Raw genomic sequence first — 18,511 nt, forward strand, 5'->3', positions numbered from 1 at the left:
GCTGGAAATAGTCAATGTTTATCCAGCTTGCTCTTAATTGCCATTTCTGAGATCCCTGTAACCAGAGACTATCTAAGAATTTAAGTCTGGCCTCTGTTGATCAGAAGTATTGTGTAGAGTTCATTACATTAAAATATTCTGAAAGAATTAAAGCTAATTAATGATTTACTTCCTTGGACAGCCTGCTCAGGAAGATTTCAATAAGTGTGGCAACACACAGTTCCTTGTATAGGAATAGTAAACTTGTAGGCCTAAAGCAGAATTACTATTTTGGTGTCTTGAAGTCTAACAAAATCTGAATTTATTTTAACATTCTCTTCTGTTTTGCCCATTAAGAAAGTTTCAAACTTCCACTGTACTTACTGAAATACACTAAGGAGACAAACTTCAGACCAGATAAACATAGAAGCAAATCACCACAGGGAAAGAGCTAACTGTTTCTGTAAAATAATCAGCATTTTAAGAAACTCATAATAAAAGCCAAGAATATATATTACTTTACCTCTAAAAAAAAAAAATCTGTATCCAGAAAATAATCACAAAGCTTATTAAATAACTTACCTTCTTCATGTACTCTGTGACTGGGTTTTGCTGCAAGAATTCAGTACTTTCTCGTGTATAAAATCTCTCTGTATCAGCAAGAAACTGAGACTCAAAGGATTCTTTATAGACAGTTAGTGTAGGTCCTTTTGCAAATGCATCATCTTCATTCAGCCCCAGCTCCACTACAAAAAAAAGAGCGAGTAATGACAAAATTGTCTTTTAAGAAGTGGTCTCTTGCAAATAAACATGTACCCTCTTTCTAACTTGCATGAAGGTAGTCAATTGGAACAGTATCAGCACCACTTTTTAAAAGTATACATTTATTTTGCATTTAAAAAACAAGCAGCACAAGACATTACGCATGTAAACTGCACTTTTGATACATTACAAAATGGATGACAGGATCTGGAAAACTTCACTACCTGAAAAGCTAGTTCAAATTGCCCCTCTATTTTTTTCCTCTTACAAGTTCCAGGTTATATGCATATATGTTTTTTTTATTAATGAAACTGGTCATTAATCTGCATGGCACACTCAATTTCATGCAAATGAGGAAAAACAACCCCACTCCACTTTGTAAGCCACTATGCTTCCTCCCTTCCAGATTTAGCTCCTAAATAACTGATTCGTAAACAATGAACACTCTTGTCTATCAGTTGCACTTCCAAGCTTTACAAATACAGTATAATCAATTGTAGTTGTGTCAAGTGTCTCTACAAACATGAAGTTAAACAATATATAACTGCTTTTATTTTACTGTAAAAAAACTGTACTGGACATCCAAGAAGGTGGGATGCTACTTCTGGGCTCTGATAGGGGATATATATTTATTTATTTTTAAGAAAGTAATAAAACCTTAAAGAAATCTCATTTACCATAAGATTGTACAACTCCACTGATCAGCCTTGTATTGATAGTTTCACCATTCCTTTCCTTTTCAATCAATTTCAACACAGCATTTGTTACCTTTGAAAACAGAGATTAGAAGTCAAGCAGAGAAAGCAGCTGGTAGGTCAAGCACAGTATTTAATCAGGAGTCTATTCCTATATGCAAGACAAGTCAAGCCTCTCGAGAACAAAATTGAAGGACACCTAAACATATAAAATTCCTACAGACATCACAGAGTACGCTACACCTTTAAGTTCTACAACGTAATTACAGTCCAATTAGTGGTGTGCTGTAACAGGGTATGAAAATGCTTGGGGTTTATTTATTTATTTATTTCAAAAAGCACCTTCTAAACCAAACTTCTGTTTGTTTTACACCTGAAATACAAGAAAATTTTGCAGTAAGAGCTGAACTAACCACCTGTACTTTACACAAAGAAAGCTATTGGCTTATGCCAATAAGTAACATGTTGCAACTACTGTTCCTCTAAACTGAAATCTAGTTAATATTTTCATAATATAATACAGTCTTTTCATCATGAAGTACTGGTAAATAAGAGTGAAATCACCATATATAAATATACTATTTTGTTGTGATGGAATATCTTGTTTTATATTGTGCTGGTTCACTAATTAAAAATATTTGGTTGACCTGAATCTCCCAGGCATCAGTGTAAATTTAAAGATTCACAGTAACATTAGAAGAGACCAAAACCCCAGCTTGTGCTCCTGTCTGGCTTCGAAACAGCTGAAGTTGTTACTTCGTTTAAGACAAGCCCCCTTAGCTTTTTTTTAAAAAAAAGCCAAAGGTCCTCTCAGCAAAGAGATAACAGAACAGTCTTGGTATCAAGGTTCAACCATACACGCAAAGAAAGGCCCATTCCCCACAAATATTTATCTTTTTAACATCACAAAGGAGAAGCAGAAGGCTCCTTTTTATTTCCTGGGTCTGCCACCCCCACCCCCACCCCCACTTCTCCTTGGAACAGTTACTAATAATACATATAATTAACCCTATAAAATGACACCATAGTTCTAACATATATATATATACCTGCTTATTTAATGGCCTGAATAAGCAGTCTCTCCAGGTCACCAAGGCAAGCTAGAAGGAAAGTATGGGAGACGAAAGGTGGAATAAAGAAAATATTCTTTTATATATATATACACACACACACACACACACACACACACATATATATGCAGGATAACTCCTTAAGGAAAGCTGATATAGTATGCTAAATAATCAGAACTTTTTTAATGATTATATTTTGGCACACACATTTCTCATGCAACAAGACCGTTTCACAATAAAATTATCATTTGCTTTATTACTAACTCTACTAAGATGTCCCATTTTCTGACAGTGATCCACTGCCAACTCTGAAAACTAACAAACCTTGCAAGTTACTTTGACAAGTCACCACTTTGTTGGTGATTTTCAGGCTGACACAGTCCCTTAGCATTAGGCTAGTGAAGTTAAGAGCGAGGGAAGGAAGGATACCAACTGTTTTTCTACCATATGCAAAGTTATTTTAGTGAAGCGGTAAAATAACACATCACTTCCCTAATGCTTCACCAGCAAGGACAATAATTATCCCTTATGAAAAAAAAAAAAAAAAGTACTTTTAGTTATCTGAGATACAGAACTTCTGCTATGTTCTTCCCTTGTTTATATTACTTTACATTACAAAAAAATTATCAAGAACACATATCAATCTTTCAGAACTGTACCAAAATAACTTACATTACAAACCAAATGTTGACTGAATCTTAGCAGCTTGGATGCTAAAAAATTTGTAGAGATGTATTGAAGTCAACAGAAAAAAGTGCAATTTACTTCTCCATTTTATATTTGAAACACTTGACTAAATTCTAAGTGGAATGACAAAGCCACGCTGATGCACACAGAGAACAGTATAAGCAGCAAATATTCAGAAAGAGACAACCCTCGACAGTCTGGTAGTCCCAAAACGTACAAGGCAGATTGAACACCTCAAAGTTTAAGACCAATGGAATTTTTACAAATATATTGGAGTGGGAGTATGGAAAGGTGGGAGATTCCCACTTTGACCACTTCTTCAAAACTTCTGTGAACTTCATACAAGTTTCAAGGAGCAATCTGCAGGATGATAATGCAAACATGACAGATGGAATGGATAAATCACTCACTCCAAAAAGCTACTTACCGAATAAATTTCATATATTCCTTTACGACCTTCATCACACTCACGACGAACCCAATGTCGATTGAGGTAGGCACATATCCCATTCAATACTTTGCTTGAAAACCTATAATCTTCCCACTGTTGAGTGTAGAATTTCAGCACGCTCTCATCCATCAAATCTTCACCATCCTGAAATAACAAAAGTTTGCCAGTACTGTTGGGTAATTTTAAGGTACAACCAGGATATATAAGGGTGTACAAACTGACCGTGTAATAAGTCTACACCATGCAATGTATTTATAGGAAACATAGTGCTAATACGTTCACTTCTACATTAACAGAGCAAAAGGCCAGTATGAGATTTAGAAATTAGAACACTGGTAAAAAAAAAATGGACAGCACAGACAAAGCTCCAGAAGACACTCCTGTCCCTCCTGTGAGGGACAGCAAGAGGGCACCACATTAGAAACAGTGACAATGACAAGTGCGCTATGTAAACTTGCCAGTGCAATGGTAATGTGTTCAACATGATGATCTCCATAAAATACACCACCCACTCCCATGGCTGCTACTTGGGCAGCTGAAACAAGTGAGCGTGGATGGGGTCTTCTCTAGGGCTCTGTCAGGTAGTAAACTGAACCCAGTATTCTTGGAAATGGGTACGCCATCATATTTGTTCTCGTTACAGGAAAAAAAGAAGATAAAGTTGTAACGCATGGAAGTTCAAGTATCTTTCCAAACTGGGCGACTACAGCTTGAATGGACAAGGGAATAAAACCAGGAGTGCATTCTGGATATAAGACCTCAGATACCTTTATGCAGCTTCATAAATTAATTACACAGTACACTTGATAAGACACCAAGAATTCTTTTATTATTGCTCAAAACTAAAATCCCAAAAGTTAAAATCATGGTTCCTTTTCAAAAGTAACTAGGAACCATTCTCTTACAAAGCAGTCCAACATCCTGCTCTATTAGTAGTTTGTTTATTAATTATTATAATTAATTATTAATTTAATTAACGGCTACCATCAGGCATTTTCAACATCACAGGCAACCATTTTTTCAGCATTAGTAATATGCTGGTTAATTGGTTAGAAAGTCTAGCTATTCTTGTTCAAGACACAGGACAGCTTAAGATGGCATATAACATGACTTCTATAAAACACAGGAACACCACTTTGGCTTGAAGAGGAAAAGCAGCTCACAGGTACACTTAGCAACTGATCTATGCCCGAGGTAAAGCCTACAAAACTTTCTAATGGCTAATGGAGACAAAAGCAAATTTCAAGATCACTCAATTTACTTCCAGTGGCTGCATACACCTGTAGGTTTGTTGATACAAGCTATTCTCAACCCAGTCCATATTACTACTACAAATGCAGATTGATCTAATGTCCCATCTTACCTTAAGGAGATTTGTCAAGTAGTTCTTCAGAAATTCTTTTAGCCGTTTGTACAATTCCAAGCCAACAAACTGAGCACCTCCAGGTGTCTGGCCCTTTTTCGATTTAGAAGGAGGTACTCCAGCTCCCCGTGCTTGATTAGACTGGTGTACACTAGTACAGTAGTTATAAACATGACTGACAGGAAAGTTAAGGAATATATATGTGCCAGCATAAGACTTCAAAAATACAATGAAAAACAATGTGAATTTCAATAAGCTATTTTTATATGACCATGAATTACTTAACCATAATACATTACGAGATGCATTAGCCCACATAAGATCAAACCAAAGCTAAGAAAATGAAGTAATTTTCAGCAGAATGATCTGCAGCAGAAACGTCAGACTGCCAAGTGCACCGCAAATACTGACGCCAACATCAAATTTACCTAACACTTAACAAGACCACCAAGAAAACGAAGCAGTGGAATTTGCTGATAAGATTATTTTCAAGGTTTAAATGGCATTTATTCGATGTATTATATTGGCCTTCTACAAATACATAAGCTTTCGTTTGAATAGGAAGAAATTTCAACACTAGCCTCAAGCAACATTCATTAGCTGAAAACACAGAGGATAATATTTTTTGCATTCTTTCAAACACAACCCTTTATAAAAGATTTGGCCATTTAACACTGGCAGACAGCGGACAAACCTAGAAAGCAGTAATGGTGAGACACACACACTCTCTTAAATGTACACTATAAGAGAACTTCACGATGAGATGCACCGAAACTCAATTTTAGGCTACAAGTATAATCCCAACATTTAAGTATGAGGTAGCAATAATTTTTCCTCTCATAGTAATACAGCCCAGAAGACTTGCTATACCTGTTTACATAACATTTCAAGTAAACATCCTGTTTTCTGATCTCAAACATTCAAATATTCAGAATTCTTCAAAATAATGAGTGGAAGTCACATTGCTCGAGACACTTCAAATAAGAAAGCATCCTGAAATAAACTGCACTCCACAAGCAAGGAAAATAAACTAGCTTGGTAGCAGTCAAATTCAACTTGATGAGAACTCAGATCTGACAACAAAAATGACCCTAACGACTCACCCAGCAAATGATTAGCCAAGAGGAACGAAGCTACTGAGTACTCACGCTGCTACTGACAGTCTGAGGGCAGGCTTTTGAGTCACATCCCTTGTTAGAGAACATCGTATTAACCAATCCAGAAGGTCTAATTTGGTTTAACTTGTGTTTTAACTAATGGGCCAAGCTTTAACCACTAGACGGGCTTCCTCCACAGTATGCCACATGTTAGGAAATTAATATGTTGCTGAGATTTGCCTTTTATCTTTCTCTTCAGAAAGACCAGCACAATATAATGGAAGACATCAGCACAATTAAATACCAAGGGAATTATAAGCCCCAAATATATGATGCATTACAGTCATTATGAACAGACTTGCTTCTAGTATTTAAACAGTAACGCTCAAGTAGAAAAACACCTTAAAATAGGTAACTCCCTTGCAATTACTTTAAATAAAAAAAGCTTCACAGACAAATGATATCCTTAAACTGGGCTTAAGGATCAGAGTATCCTGCATGTCACCATGAACAAGGCTTATGGTCTTTGTGTCAAACTGGAAGGAAAGCCTGCTTCAGGTCTATACTCATGTACTTGTTCAGAAAGTCATTGCATTCTGTCCGAAAGAGTAAGGCTCTTAGGTTCTTTGCCTAAGATTAACCTGTTTTGAAAACACACAGCATACATTTATTTTTCACCTGTTACCTCATCCAGGTACCAAATAATTAGATTTCCCATGATATCAACCAATAACATAAAACCTTCATTTGTTCTTAGCAACTGAACTATTATCAGCCTCTTATCTCTATCAGCCACTTATTTCCTGGACATTAATGATTTCTTCCAGGTCTTAGTCATTTGTTTGTTCAACTTTCCTGGCACTGTTGCTACTTTTACCATCTACTTAGATTTCAGGATTCCCTGTTCAAGTGAGGAACGCCACACAGCATAACAATTTTTCTCTTAGATACAAAAATTTCTTTCTTTTCCACAAACAAGAAAAACAGGGCTTACCTCACAGTTTAACTTTAAAATAGTTACTTTAAGGTCCTCTGAATTGTGTATGGAAAGTCTCTCCATCACGATACAAGGAATTTAGGGTTGATTCATAAATACCCAGTTGGCAGTCTTGCCTCCTTCTTCCCCTAACTCTCCTAACCCAAGTGGCTTTGAGCAAGCCTAAAAATATGAGGATTGGCCAGACGACAGGTAATTCTTGCAGTTTTTGCAAATCCTGCCTGATGAAAATATTCTGTTCTTCTCCAAGAACAATCACAACAGCCTTCAGAAAAATAAAAGACCAAGGTTAGAAGACATAAGCCTTTTTCTAACCCCATACATTTTACTATTAAAACCAGGATTCCTTGTAAACACAGAGAGACCGAGACCTTTTGTCCACGCCTGACAGTAATCAGCTCAGAGCTAGAGTAAAAATATACCAGTAAAGCCCATCTTTACTTGTTATTCTGGCTTGAGTCTTGCTAGCCAACGTGTCCAAGACAGCACTTTTAAAATGCTCTAGTTTAGTTGTTCTATGCAAGTCAAACCAAAGTTAGTTTGCCTGTGCAGAAGGCAGTTGGTAAGTCTAAATAACTCTTTGACATATTATACACAAATGAATGCTCTCTCACACTGTGTTTACAATCTGTGTCCCCACCTGCTAAAGCCAACCACTGACAGAAAGACTGACATATCCAAAGCAAAATCAGACTTGCGCTGCTTACAACAAAGTACATGACACTCCATCTGAGAATCACAAGGGGAACACTATGAAAAGAATTCTTGGTTGCAGAAAGCAAACTAATCCCCTCAACTGCTTCGTACGCTGGAAGCCATACACATATCTAAACAGCTATTAGGAAACATTTCTGTGGGTGTTTGCACAATTCTGCACAGCAATTCGCATACTACAAGAAGCAGAGATGTTAATGCATTAATAGAACAGTTTGCACCACAGTGAAGCTGCGCTGCTCCCCAAGCTTCTGGCTGCTGAACTTCAAATTTGGCCCAGCAAACAGACAAACCCATCTACAGGAGAAACAGACCGAGATCAAGCTCCTCTAACTTCTACACCTTCCTTACAGCACAGGAGAAATTACATTTACTTATCTAAACTAAAATTTGAGTCAGAAGACTGCAAGGAAGTTTATAAATTGATTCAGCATTGCGCTGTTTAAGATGAAAAATCTTCTTCAGAGCTTTATTCTTCTCTCAAACTCTTCAAAATGGAATACAAGAAGCAGCTGAATACAAATTAATTTTACCACCTTTGTCTTTAATATAATTTACACTGCAGTTTTGACAACCTTGACTCAGTTTCTAAAGCTGGGCAGTGCAAAGAAAAAAAATTCCCATGCTGCCACACCATAATGAATTTATGGCCTTGTAGAAGATCATTTCCACTGAAGGAAACGATCCTGACACACAACCCACCTGGAGGGCTTACTTGCCACCTGCTTTTCCAGTAGCATGGGAGCTCATGCAGGCAACCAGTGATTTGGACTGGGGAAGTGACTGCTGCTACAACTAGCTGTTGTCCCTGTTCCTAGATCCTTTGCTGAGCAGATCTGAACTTCTGTGTTCGCACAGGGGAAGTGAAACAGACTCTTTCAGTAGTAGTGCACGTACTTTTTCAGCAAGTACACCATCAAAACACAAGGCCGAGTGCGCCGCAGTCACCTCTAATCTACTCTCTGCCCCAGAAAAGTACCAAAATGCTCCATACAGCATTTTTTTTCCTCCAGGAGTAAGTGCAAACAGAAATTATGTGAGACAAGTCTCAGTTTTGTAATTCAACGCACAACAGGAAAACACTCAGATTTTACACTGATGGGTGCAAATTACTCAGTTTTGCATGACTCCCTAATCTTAATTTTTTTATAAAGAGAACAGTTCTGCTGAGGTAATAACAGATTCCCCTTTCAGCAGCACAACAGGGTCCCCACAGTTTTTCCGTTTTGCTGTGAAAAATTAACACAACTGGAATAACTCTGCTTGAGGAACAGATATGTAAAATTAAAAGGAACTGAAAGGGAAGCAGAATTAATACAACATAGCACAAAACTACAGGGCAGAGGGAAACAACAACAAAGCTTTTGAAAAGGAGGAAGCACACAACAACAACAAAAGCTGAACAACTCTCTAACCAGAATTTCTCCCTTATTACTTCTAGTCTCTTGATATAATAAAGAGCAATTTTAGGCATAAATTCGCTATTTCACAGATCTAAAGCGGTAATTAACTCTATGCTGAGTGCTCGGCCACCTCAACAGCTGGCCTACAGGAACAAGTTGAGATTAGTTCCACTTTTGTCACAAATTTGTATTTTCCTCAAGTACACCAAAGGCATGCAGAAACAACATAAAGTTACTGAAAAAACTGATAGGAAAATTGCTGGGAAAGATTATGAAGTTTTCTATTCTTCTAATACAAGCAATACAGCTTATTACATTTACTAGAGAACAACTTTACCTATTTTCTTCACAATTATTAAAGCCATTTCAAGTCCTGTGTGTCCAGAAGATTAGGCTGTGCAAACCTCACAAAACCACCTCACACATAAGTAAGCCTGCTAAGAGAAGCGGACATGCCTGTGTGACTTTAACATTTCATAAGTCAAACAGATGAAGGAATTTTGCACAAGTTTTTGCAATGATGAGGTTGCCAAAAATCAATCACTTTTCAGAACAAGTGCTTTAAACACCCACTTCAGCTTTGTGAGAAGCAGCAGTAAAACAAAAAAGCCCAGAAACCTTCATTCTTTTCAGGGACGTATCAGCAAGAGCCTATTTCAAGTATGTTCAGTTTGTCATTCAGTAAGGACGGGTTACAGATACCCCACAAAGCAGTTCAAAGAAAACAAACACAACCATCAAGACCCTGCCCCCAACCCCACACATTCCCCATCTGTGCTTCAAAACACTTTATCCTAAGATCAATTACACATTTCAGTCTTTAGATCAGATACCATTGCACTGCTAAACCATCCCCATTTTAGTCGGGGAAGGACTAAGGCAGAGACTGAAGGAGCTATTACAGCATCAGCCACGCAGCTGCTGTGAAAATCCAAGCATAACCGAGCTCAGACAAGTTTCTGCAAGTCTGAGATCTGAGAAACTTCTAGCAAAAGCCATCTGAAGACTAATAGATGACTTCTTGTTTCCCTCTTCATGGCATAAACTCAAAGTCATCAGAGAAGTACTGAGTTACAAGGAAAACACAAATTTGCGAAGCCACATGCATGTATGAAGCGTGCAGTCTTTATGCCAGGAAGTGTAAGAACCACCATAACTGAAGTTGCTTTTAAGTTTAAAGTTCTTTGCATTGACAGAAGTTGGTTTTGTACAGAATATTCGTGGTTACTATAAAAAGCGAGTAGAACAGCAAGCCATCATTGTGGAGAACAACATAAAAAAAGGAACTGATCGCACTAATATAAATGTATTTTGCACTTCTTTCAAACCTAAATAGCAATTTTTATAAATATACACAAAAACATACAACCATACCTACTTTTCCACACAAGGAAAAGTGTATTATGTACCCATCGAACACAAACAAATACATTTACTTCTACCTTCACATTCCACACAAGCACTAACTGGTACATGAGAAATGCTACAAAATATCATATTGAATGTAAGCAGGATTAATACCAGCAGACAGCGGAGACTGCTTTGATGTATCCAGAGCGACCTTAAACAATTTGACATTAAAGTGAAAGGATAGCTTAGAGTGAGAGAATCTCAAGAGAAAGTGGAACAGTTTCTGAGGTTTAAAAAGTGCATGCCCTAACACCCCAGTATCTTTTCTGTACAAAAAAACCATAATAATCTGTTCAGGAAAAAAAACCAACCAACCAACCAACCAAACAACACCCAAAAAAACCCCCACAAACACCAATATACCATGCTACCTGGTAACAACAGATTCACATGATCAGAAAATAAAAGATTCTCACAGTTTTAATATACATCTGCTGATCTAAAATCCTACTAAAATACAGGAATTCCAGTGAAAGCCACTAGGACAAGGATGGCAATAGAAGCAGCTACAAAAGACCTTGGCGAAGGGATGCCAAGAGAAGAGCTCCATGGTTTTGCTTGGGCAACATGTACTACTGGTGCTGAATCTATCCACAGGCAAAAAAATGTTACATGTGCTTATACATTCTATTTTATGAACAGACAGATTATCCTGAGTCATCCGGTATTTTTCAAATGTAAGCATACTACACTTAATTCTTTAATATGTAACACAATCTTTTCCTTTACCACTTGCTAATATCTGAGAAAAAAAATCCCAGCTTATGAAACAGATTACAGTAACCTTTTGTGATGTACAATTACTTACATTTGGTCCAATGGATAATCGGTAACTACCACTTCGTTAAAATAAGTTAACAAAATTGATACACAATAAGCAAATTCAGAAACAAGGAAAAGATTTTTCATAAAATTATGAAATGTGACAGAACAAACTAACCTTACTTTAAAATACTTAAAGCAATTACTTTTGAAAAGAATTACTGTGGCTAATAATGGAACAACAATGTAAGAAACACATTGGTAAAATCCAATTTACGGGTGTAAGACTTGAGCAAATTTTAAGTCAAAGTAAATTCAGCCATTTTACTTCTAAGTTTCACATAAGAGCTACACAACAATTATGCCAAACACAACTACTCAAATGTATTATCGGAACCACTGAAATCAACAGTACGACTTAGAATCATAGAATCGTTAAGGATGGAAAAGACCCTTAAGATCATTGAGTCCAACCATTAACCTAGCACTGCCAAGTCCACCACTAAACCATGTCCTCAAGCACCACGGCTACCCGTCTTTTAAATACCTCCAGGGATGGAGACTCAACCACTTCCCTGGGCAGCCTGTTCCAGTGCCTGACGGCCCTTTCAGTGAAGAAATTTTTCCCAGTATCCAACCTAAACTTCCCCTGGCGCAGCTTCAGGCCGTTTCCTCTTGTCCTGTCGCTTGTTACTAGGGAGAAGAGACCGACCCCCACCTTGCTACAACCTCCTTTCAGGGAGTTGTAGAGAGCAATGAGGTCTCCCCTCAGCCTCCTCTTCTCCAGGCTAAACAACCCCAGCTCCCTCAGCCGCTCCTCCTAAGACTTGTGCTCCAGACCCTTCACCAGCTTCACTGCCCTTCTCTGGACACGCTCCAGCACCTCGATGTCCTTCTTGTAGCGAGGGGCCCAAAACTGAACACAGGACTCGAGGTGCGGCCTCACCAGTGCCCAGTACAGGGGCACTCTCACCTCCCTGGTCCTGCTGGCCACACTATTCCTGATACAGGCCAGGATGCCATTGGCCCTCTTGGCCACCTGGGCACACGCTGGCTCATGTTCAGGCAGCTGTCAACCAGCACCCCCAGGTCCTTTTCCACCAGACAGCTCTCCAGCCACTCCTCCCCCAGCCTGTAGCGTTGCATGGGGTTGGTGTGACCCAAGTGCAGGACCCGGCACTCAGCCTTGTTGAACCTCATACAGTTGGCCCCGGCGGAACGATCCAGCCTGTCCAGGTCCCTCTGCAGGGCCTTCCTGTCCTCCAGCAGACCAACACTTCCACCCAACTTGGTGTCATCTGCAAACTTACTGAGGGTGCAGTCAATCCCCTCATCCAGATCATCAGTGAAGATGTTGAACAGGACTGGCCCCAACACTGAGCCCTGGGGAACACCACTCGTGACCGGCTGCCAACTGGATGTGACTCCATTCACCACCGCTCTCTGGGCTCGGCCATCCAGCCAGTTTTTAACCCAGCGCAGAGTGCACTTATCCAAGCCGTGAGCAGCCAGCTTCCCCAGAAGAATGCTGTGTGTTTTATGCACACAACATTAGAAAAACCTTGAAAGCCAATTTGGACATTGCAGATGCACTTTTTAATAAAACCACCACACCTTCTATAGTACTGCATACTCTTCTTATTATTAATAAAAAGATTTTAAGATACCTAAATGTAGATAAAAACCTAATTTGTTATAAATTAATGGTACTTGGAATCTTTAAACAGTCTTATTTTTCCCAATTGAATTTTCTTTAAATATTAAAACTGGACAAAAAGGTTCCTCTGTTCCTCATGGGCATAAATTAACTACGCTGTCTAAAAAATTTCCTTAAAGATGCTTCTCAGATTATGTTTTGTAAATTAAGACAGTGAAAGCATGAGGTTATGCCAAAAAAAAGTCATTTTGACATTTCAAATAAAAAGTACACACATATGAAATAAAAGCCCACCACTAAGCTTTCCATTCTCCAATCATATCTGGAAATGAAGTAGTTGATGTGTCCTTGGAGGAAGAAAATAAGAATCTCAAAGGTATTCAGCTTTTTGTGTAAGCCACTATGAAAAATTATGCCAGTTTAATACAGTGCAAGAAAGTTTTCTGATAGTCTAATACCTGGTTTGAGAATCTGCTTAAGATACATAAAACAAGAAGAGTAACAAAATCCTATCATTCTCTCCACTTCAGAGTTTAAATCCAAATGTACATAAATCCCAACTCATCTTCTCACACCATGAGGCCTGAGAAAAATAAATTGCAGACTCACCATATGATTAGCTTTAAAAAGGGGCATCACCTTCTGCCAAAAGAAAGAAAACTAGCACAAGATGTATGAATATTTTATTATTGCCAAATGGAGTTTAAGAAGAGCTGGCCATAAAGACAAGTGACTTATAGCAATATAACTATGAGCAAGTTGAGTGAGACTAATTCTAGTAAACAAAGTAATAGGTCTTCCACCAAAAGTTCAAAACAGAAGCTCGCAACTTGCTACACGCAAGCACAGTTTCCTCCAAATAGACTAAATGCCACAGAGAGATACTCTGTATACATCGATATTACAATTTCATTATTCCACAACTAACTGCAGCAAATGGGGTTCCTACTTTGTTTTTGCAGAACAGCAGCTTAAACTTTTTCCCTTTGCATAAAGTAAAGAGAATTACTTCCGAGTGAACCACCCTCTCAGGTGCAGTGTACCAAAACTTGCTGTTGTCCTCCTACGTTCCAGGAGCGACTCCTGAGCGACTTTATCACTGCTCTAACCTTGACTTTTACAACCTAGTCCTGTTGCTAACAGCCTCCAAACTAATTGCCACTAAAGGAAAAAGAGGGTAATAAGGCCCTTCCCTCAAAACGTTAATGATCCTGTTAGGTTTACCATTCCTAGAAGTCTAGTTAACCTTAATGACTATTTCTCTTTTCTGCATGAAGTGAATGCTTGGCATGTAATTCTATGCTAGCTTGCAACACAGCCTGTCACAAGATGTTAGTTACTATTGCAGGTTCTTCAGTACTAGAAATAAATTAATTATCTGGGTAAGGGACAGAAAAGCATCCGGATAAAGGATTTCATTTTCAAGAATATCGGGGGGGGGGGGGACGACACGACACAACAAACCACACACACAAAAAAAAACCCCAACAAAAACAACCACAGTCTCATCTTCCACATCAAGCACCATGCTAATGGAATTCTATTTCTATATGGAAGTTGTAAATTCTCAATGGGAAACACAGAGAACATACCTCAGAAAGTAATTAAAGTACATTAGAACATTAATCTTCATAATCACATAAGGAGTGGCAAATAAAAATATCACAACTTCTATAAAGGACTGCTCTTCTGGTTAGGTGCTTTGGCATAGCTGGCAGGGCAAAAGGAATCACGAACGTATACACAGTACCAAAAACATTTGGTGATCCTCTGATCTGACAAAAATACACCCTGCAATCAGAAGCACAAATGAATCTAAATTAGAAAAAGTAGGGATGAAGATCTTGAGAACCACCATTCAGAAACAAGATTTCTTGATTCATCTCTTCAGTATTCTCAGAATGAAGGAAAAAAACAAAACACCTTACGTACAAGCTCTGGCCTGTATTCAGAGACTGAATCTCATGTCTCACAAAAAGAGACACTCTGAACAAAGAGAATGAGTGGAGGTAGGGTGGAGGTCCAAACCATCTGAACCGTGTAACTCTTCCTATTCTTTCACAGAATTAACTTGAACAAGGCACAACAAAAACTTCCACACCTCCAATCAATTCCGACTTAAAATTCGATACCAGATACAGTAAAGGCAGTTTTGCTTGTATGTGTGGTTCTCCTGCTCCTTTTATAAATTAGAGGGATGAAATTGAAATGGAATCCATCTCAGGAGCAATACCATGACCAAAAAAAAAAAAAAAAGAAAAAAGGAGGGATGGAAAAATGGCAATAGAGGATGAGGAAATGACTAAACTGTCCACCGCACAAGATTTCCAAACTGCTGTCACATCCAGCAACCTTGTAAGTAGGGCTGATCTTCAGACCAATTACAGCTGCAGCTGAAACTCATCTGCATCTGTTTTGCTTTCCAAACCAAGCTGTTTGATAGGCTGAGTCTCCCAAAATAGAAGTTCGTCAATCTACTAGACTTGCTGCAGGCAAAGATGGAGCAAATGTGTTACAGATACTGCATCTGAAAGGGGAGTAATCTTTTAAGCACAACTTTTGAACATAGGCACTTGGCATAGGATGCAAAGTGCATTGTTATCTTTATAGCAGATTAAAAACTCTTAGCCTAACCAGTGTCAAATATTCTGAGTTTGATATCAGGCTATTAAATTAATCCGCAAATGAAAGTCAACCACCAAAATTATCCACTAAATGAATTCACTTATGAAAGCAACAAAACCCGTCCTTAGTTTCGGACCCCACAACTCCTTGAAGCAGCAACAAGAAGGAAATGAGTAGTTAGTAGACAACATACCCCTTTTACAGCTTCGTCCCAAGAATATTTGAGAACATTAGAAGGAGAGGGGAAAAAAGCAAGTGTTTTAACATTACCATTATAAGAAGTACTTAGTCTTCAACTGCCCTGCTTGACAGAACTCACAAACAAGAATATATTGAAGGCACTCAGAAGAAAAACCTCTCTCAGAGGTTCTATTCAACTTTTGCAGACTTGTTTCATTCAGGCAAGAACAATACTGAACCTAGCATTGCAAGAAATAGTCATTTTAAGTCTTAGGGAAAGTTCTGAGTCAAAACCAAATGTTATTTCATCTTCCCATCACTATTAAAGAAGTATCGTAGAAACACCCATCAGACTGCCCAGGGTTTTTCCCACACCCCCTAGCAGCATGGATTCTGCAGGCACAGATAAGATTACACATTGACTCTGAGATTACATGTACAGGAAACAAACTTTTCTGTCTCCTTAGAAAGTCCAGAGACCTACAGAATTAATTGCTTTATAGCCCTCAAGCTCCCATTTCTTTTATAAAAGCTCCGTCCTTCCAAAAAACGAACACGGACTAAAATTTCACATGCAAGCCCAAATCAGTGCCAACAACAGCTTTAGATGTTAATTTATGTACCAAGCCAATAACCTTTATTAAAAAAAACTCTAAAAATTGATAAAAAAAGCAGAACTACTTAAAGACAGGAAATGTATTAAGTCATCATTTCTTCTATCATATGTCTACACACTTTGCTGTACCACCATCTTCTTAAGCAGTGCTTACTGAGCAACACAAGGTTACAATAGTGAACATTGAACAACAGATGCAAAACAGAGGTGGCTCCTCATCAAATCCGTTTACATGCCACTTTATAGCTGGAACCTAAAAGAAGGATTTCTCACTTTCCAAACAAAGTCCTGAAGTCAAACACTGAAGCTATAATACAGCAAGAGGCATATCTCTCCTTCAAATTAGTTATAAAACATCCTTACGCGCTACCTGACAGAAACAAGTTCGCTGCTATCTTCCAAAATAGTACTGCAGCACACATATACAAGGATGAACACAACCCCCTTTTAGTATCTTATAACAACTCCCAGAATGGAGAGATGCTGGAAAACTTCGATAGCTCTCTGATGCAAGGTAGGAATTCAAAAGAAATCCACTGTGTGCATTCTCACTGCAGCTGGAAAATTACAAAACCAACTCAAGAGTAAAGTACGACTCTGAGGTTGACAAGAGAAAAATTTTCCAGGTAACCGGACATTATTACCAATAAGACCTGCAGCATAATGCCAGATACTAACATATAAAGGGAAAAGAACTTCTGTTTTCTTTTGGTGTATTGTGGACTCAAAATTAGGCCAATTAATAAAATCACTTTAAACACCTGCTCTGGCAAAGATAATAGTAATCAAACCTGAAATTCAGAGGTAACCGTAATTACGAATACAGTTTTCCAGACAACAGAATGTTTCTGCTTATTTGCCAGTAAGATTAAATAGAAAAGGCTAACCTTCAAAATAAAAATATATTCTTAAAAGCCACGAGGTCAAATAGTTATGAAGCAATTTTGAGTTTAGAAAATTAAAAAGCTACCTCTAATCTACTAACAGTGGAAGTACTAACTGGCTTAGGCATTAGGATACGTGTAGAGTTCCATGTATCTGGATTTTGCCATACTTTGTCTGGTGTAAACCTGTTGAATTCCAGCTCTTAGGTCATCCCATATCTGGTCGAGACCGATCTGTTTAAGTCCATGCGGGTTCTGACTCCTATTAGATGACATTTTGTATTTCCTGTAAAGTCTTCCAGTGTAGCAGCCTGAGATCTGGTTATTCCTCCATCAGAATCACAAGTCAAGTAACATTCTAAACTCAGTGAGATATTCTTTACATACAAAGACTGATGTTTCCCAGGAAGATAATCTGCAAAAGGAAAAGAAAAGATAGATATTATATGACAGTCCAAATTCATTCACACTAGAGAAAAAGATCCAAAATTAATTATGTAATGGAAACATTTTCATTTACACAGATGAGAAATCCATGATGAGATATGAAACACCAGAACCAAGGAACATAATTTTGCAATTCAGCAATCCACTACAAAACGTGACTGTCAGTGCCCAGATCTGTCCAAAGCCTGTAGGTACTTAGGTCAGTGGTACTGACAACAAAACCCTAATGCTAATAAGAAAATGTAACAGTAAAAAAAATCCTTCCAAGCAGCAGACACTATCCTAGTAAGAAGTGTTTCCTCCCTATACAACAGTAAAACTCCAGTATTTCCAAACAACTCAGGGTTCTGTGGTAACTCATTGTTTAACAAGAATACTGGTGGGGATATCCAAGATGAACCAGAAGATACTAAGACCAACTATTTTTCTTTGGTTATCAGTAACTCCTCCAGACTTGAGATTCTATTACAGGTAACCTGAAAGTCCAAGGTACTTTGGGAGCAGAGAGTTTTTCTATCTGGTAAACGCGTGCTTACATCAATTTCTTTGCTAAGTAAATGAACACCGCTTCCTTCAATGTCATCCTACCTGCAAGAGAATATGCAGCCAACAACGGTGGAAAGAAAGAACAACTAATGGAGTGCACAAAATAAAGATTGCCTGAATTGTGAAAGAAAGAATAAGAAACTAAGAAAATGCACTACTCCCACGA

General features: G+C 38.2%; 1 protein-coding gene across 2 annotated transcripts in view; it reads right to left on the minus strand.

Moving 5' to 3' along the window:
• The window catches only part of CUL1 (cullin 1), a 56,223-nt gene that overhangs the window by 22,305 nt on the left and 15,407 nt on the right, over nt 1-18,511 (minus strand). The window contains exons 2-7 of one of the 2 annotated variants that reach the window (XM_082314932.1): nt 17,489-17,767; nt 5,008-5,182; nt 3,621-3,788; nt 2,486-2,536; nt 1,419-1,509; nt 562-725 (exon numbers count right to left, since the gene is read on the minus strand). In XM_082314932.1, coding sequence (XP_082171058.1) covers nt 562-725; nt 1,419-1,509; nt 2,486-2,536; nt 3,621-3,788; nt 5,008-5,182; nt 17,489-17,628 — 789 coding nt within the window. In that variant the 5' untranslated portion in view covers nt 17,629-17,767. The remainder of the gene's footprint in view (nt 1-561; nt 726-1,418; nt 1,510-2,485; nt 2,537-3,620; nt 3,789-5,007; nt 5,183-17,488; nt 17,768-18,511) is intronic. The other variant, XM_082314933.1, reaches the window with a different exon arrangement.

Source organism: Platalea leucorodia, assembly GCF_965183815.1.
Source record: "Platalea leucorodia genome assembly, chromosome: 1".
Taxonomy (NCBI): domain Eukaryota; kingdom Metazoa; phylum Chordata; class Aves; order Pelecaniformes; family Threskiornithidae; genus Platalea; species Platalea leucorodia.